Consider the following 3,444-nt stretch of genomic DNA (forward strand, 5'->3'; position numbering starts at 1 on the left):
GCAGCCCAGCTCCAGGTTGAGCTGCTGTTCAGCATCTTAGTTGTGGAGGGCAGTGTCACTGGCCCTCATATGTGGGATCCGAACTGGGGCCCTCTGGCATCCCAAGCCAGTTCTCAAAAATCGCGCCACTCGGCCGGCCCCCCATCATCTTTCTTAACAAGAAGGGGAGTGGAGAGTGTTGGAGGGTTGTAAAGGTGTATGTCTTTTTAAAGGTACGATGCTCAACTTCATAACAAAATCACTAAAATTCACTTAAGTATTTGTAATGTATACCATACAGAACTCTTAAGAGAGATGTAACGTGATAACCGTAAGATGTTTGGCAATCATTCATCTAAACTGGTAACAGAGCTCACTGCTGTTTTTATCAGCGGTTAGTCTTTCATGCAGCCAGAGTTCACATGGAATAATGTTCCCAGTCACTCAGGTTCCATCAGGTTCCCAGTAGTTTTTCTGGACAGCGCTTGAAGGGAGGAGGCTGACTTGGACATAAGCTGTATGGAATCACTTCTGGATTTTAAACCAATGCCTCTGACCATGGTGTTGAGACACAGCGGTTTGTCACAATCAGGTGGGAGGGGCTGTATGAGAATTTTGAGGCTGAATCACACTAAAGCACCACAGTTAGTGACCAATTCCATTGGTATAAATAAATTACAGTACATTCAAGTTTATCCACATATTGACATTAACTTTCTTCACACTAATTCTGATATGCTTTTTAGCATGGGAACGAAAGAGGAGTCCTCTGGCCACGCAGGGGGACATCCTGTGAACAGCCACGGGAATGTGCTGTGCATGTGAGTTGAGAGCGTGTGTCGAGGGCTGGAAAATACAAGAACCACTGGCTTAACCGAGCTGCGATGGCAGCTTTTGTCTGCTGACCCATAAGGGAAGGGGTCCTATGGCAATTCTTTTTTTTTTTTTTAGCTGAGCCATCCTGCTACCTGTTGGCAGCTCAGNTGCGGCCCGAGGCCATGGGAGGAAGCCCAGTTTGGCAACAGGATGTAGGTTTGATTAGACTAGGGGGAGGCTGGAGGCGGGAGAGCAGCCAGGAAGCGGCTTAGACATCGGGTGTGCAGGGATAGGGATTAGGCCAAGGTGGGGACAGCAAGGGAAGGGGAGGAGATTGGACACATGTAAGAAAGAACTCAGTAACAATAGCTAACATTTATGGACTCCTTTCTGTGGGCCAGGCGGTGTGCCTGCCTAGCACCTAATATGCAAAACTCGAGGAAACTTCACCACCTTGGGAGATAAGCTAGAGAAGTTAAGTGATTCCCTTAAGATCATGCTAGCTAGCACGTGGCTGAACCAGGCAATGGTTCGAACTCATGGGTCTGAGGATATGGCCTGTGTTCTGAAGCATTTCATCTCATATATGATGCAAAGTGACAGTTCCAAATGGGCTGTGGGAAAGGGGATACAGACGAGGACTGAGACAAAGGTGACCAACTCAGAGGCATCTAGTCTGGAGGACTGAGAAGGCTGGGAAGAAAAGGAAAGGAAAGGGCAGAGGCTGTGACAACCTTCAGGGACCTGGGAGATGTGAGTGCAGCCGTCCTTTGGAGAAAGGGGCTGCCACTGAGGGCCTGCTGTGAGCCCAGCCCTGCCCTGGGCACCCTGTGTGTCCCTCTCACTACAGTTCTGTGAGGTGGGTGGGACTGTCATTTGAGCACATGGAAGTGCAGCAAGACCAGCCCTTACCCGAGGTCACACAGCTGGATTCACACTCCAGCCTATTTGCTTCCACAGGTGTTTGTTAGATCGAAGATTTTATCTGAAGCAAAGTACCTGGTTTTCTTTGGCCTTGAAAAATAACTTTTAATTTTACTCTTCCTATTAAAAAAAATACAAAAACTTCTCATCCTATTTTAAACACTTGGTTTACCTGCCTCCTGATGGATGGCACAAGTTTGGAACAAACTCGAGGATCTTCTGTCAGGTATACTGCGGAGAGGCCCGAGAGGCTGAGGGCTACGGAGAGGCCTCTGGGGTTGTTGTTTGACTGGGGAAGTCACAAAGCAGAGGTTCAGATCTCAGCAGGTGTCTCAGGTGATCACAGGTGCCCACTGCAACAGCCCGCCCCACCTGGCTTGCTGTAGGGCCTGTGTGGCTTCATCTCTCCTGGGACATCTGAGATGGGTTTGCCAGTCCTCTGACTTCTGCTTCTGAGATCATCTTTGTTGGTGTTTGTTTAACAAATGCTCCTGACTTTACTCGTGATTACTCAGGGAAACCTCTGCAATTATCTTCATCCCTTCTCAAACATTTACTCAGCATATAAGACCACTTGACTTAGTCTGTCTGTCCAGCTCAGGACCTTTGGACACATTTACCCAGCACGGTGGCTTAATATTTGACTAGCAGGCCCCTCTGGGTACTCACAGTGAAAGTATCTTATTCCAATTAGGACTGGACCTCTCTCAGTAGGTTAAGGGGTAACCTCCTCTGTGTGTTTCCCAGTGACATTTTCGTCCCCTAAATGCCAAGCTCTTGATATTTCACCTGAACTCTTGCAGCAGCCTCCAAAGGGAACCTGCGTTCAGCCTCTTCCCCCTTCATTGCAGCTGCTCCACTCCTGCCTGAGTGATCGGGCACTCGCCTGCTTAAAAGTCCTCATGAGTCCCCCAGTGTCTCCTAATCTTCATGAGTTCCCCAGTGTGACCTTCTTGTTCAGTCTGGAGCCCATGGCCCTCTGCAACCTGGCTCAGACAGCCCTGCAGTTGGTCCTCTTCAGTCCCCTGGCTGAAGCCCCTGTTCCATTCAGACCTGATCTTGCTGTTTCTTGAACATACTGTGCTTTCTAGCATTCACCTATGCTCCTGAGTTTTGACGTGGAATGGCATTGTCCTTTCCTGTGTGGTAACATTCTGGTCGTCCTTTGAATGCACACGTGTGGAGTCCCACTGCATAAAGCTGTCGTCCTTCCTTCTGTCCCTCCTCCCTGTCCCCACCTTCACCCACCTGGCAGCATCTCTTGAGTCTTCTATCCAGGGCGTTTGGATTCTTCTTCTCTTTGGCTTTTTATCATATTTCATCTTGTTTTCTATTTCTATGAGTACTTGTCTTATTTCTTTTAGAAATCTACAAAGTTCCAGAAGGCAAGGAACCTGTCTTTTTTTCTTCTATACTATAGAGAAACAGAGGCTGTCAACTTCAAACCTTCTCTTGTCCGTCAGGTGAGCCCAAGAGTCATAGCTGACCTCTTTAGCCCCCTCCAGCATCACCTGCTTTCTGTGGCACAGGCCACAGCTTACTTGTTTTGAGCTCGCTGCTCCTGCAAAATGCTCCCTCAGTGACAAATACATTCATCTTTTTTTTTTTTTAAGATTTTATTGGGGGGGCCGGCCTAGTGGCGCGATGGTTAAGAACTGGCTTGGGACGCCAGAGGGCCCTGGTTCAGATCCCACATATGAGGGCCAGTGACACTGCCCTCCACAG

The 3,444-nt window shown here is 48.5% G+C and overlaps 2 protein-coding genes across 6 annotated transcripts in view; one reads left to right on the top strand and one right to left on the bottom strand.

The window, feature by feature from the left end:
• The window catches only part of ZNF774 (zinc finger protein 774), a 55,163-nt gene that overhangs the window by 39,785 nt on the left and 11,934 nt on the right, over positions 1 to 3,444 (bottom strand). The window lies entirely within an intron of this gene.
• Positions 1 to 3,444, top strand: part of ZSCAN2 (zinc finger and SCAN domain containing 2) — a 16,197-nt gene that overhangs the window by 7,398 nt on the left and 5,355 nt on the right. The window contains exon 3 of one of the 5 annotated variants that reach the window (XM_019640129.1): positions 3,084 to 3,338. The exons of 3 other annotated variants lie outside the window; for them this stretch is intronic. In XM_019640129.1, the coding sequence (XP_019495674.1) occupies positions 3,084 to 3,139 (56 nt within the window). In that variant the 3' untranslated portion in view covers positions 3,140 to 3,338. Of the gene's footprint in view, positions 1 to 295; positions 801 to 3,083; positions 3,339 to 3,444 lie in introns of those variants that run through there. One more of the 5 variants, XM_019640127.1, reaches the window with a different exon arrangement.

This window comes from Hipposideros armiger, unplaced genomic scaffold (assembly GCF_001890085.2).
Source record: "Hipposideros armiger isolate ML-2016 unplaced genomic scaffold, ASM189008v1 scaffold_48, whole genome shotgun sequence".
Classification (NCBI taxonomy): Eukaryota; Metazoa; Chordata; class Mammalia; order Chiroptera; family Hipposideridae; genus Hipposideros; species Hipposideros armiger.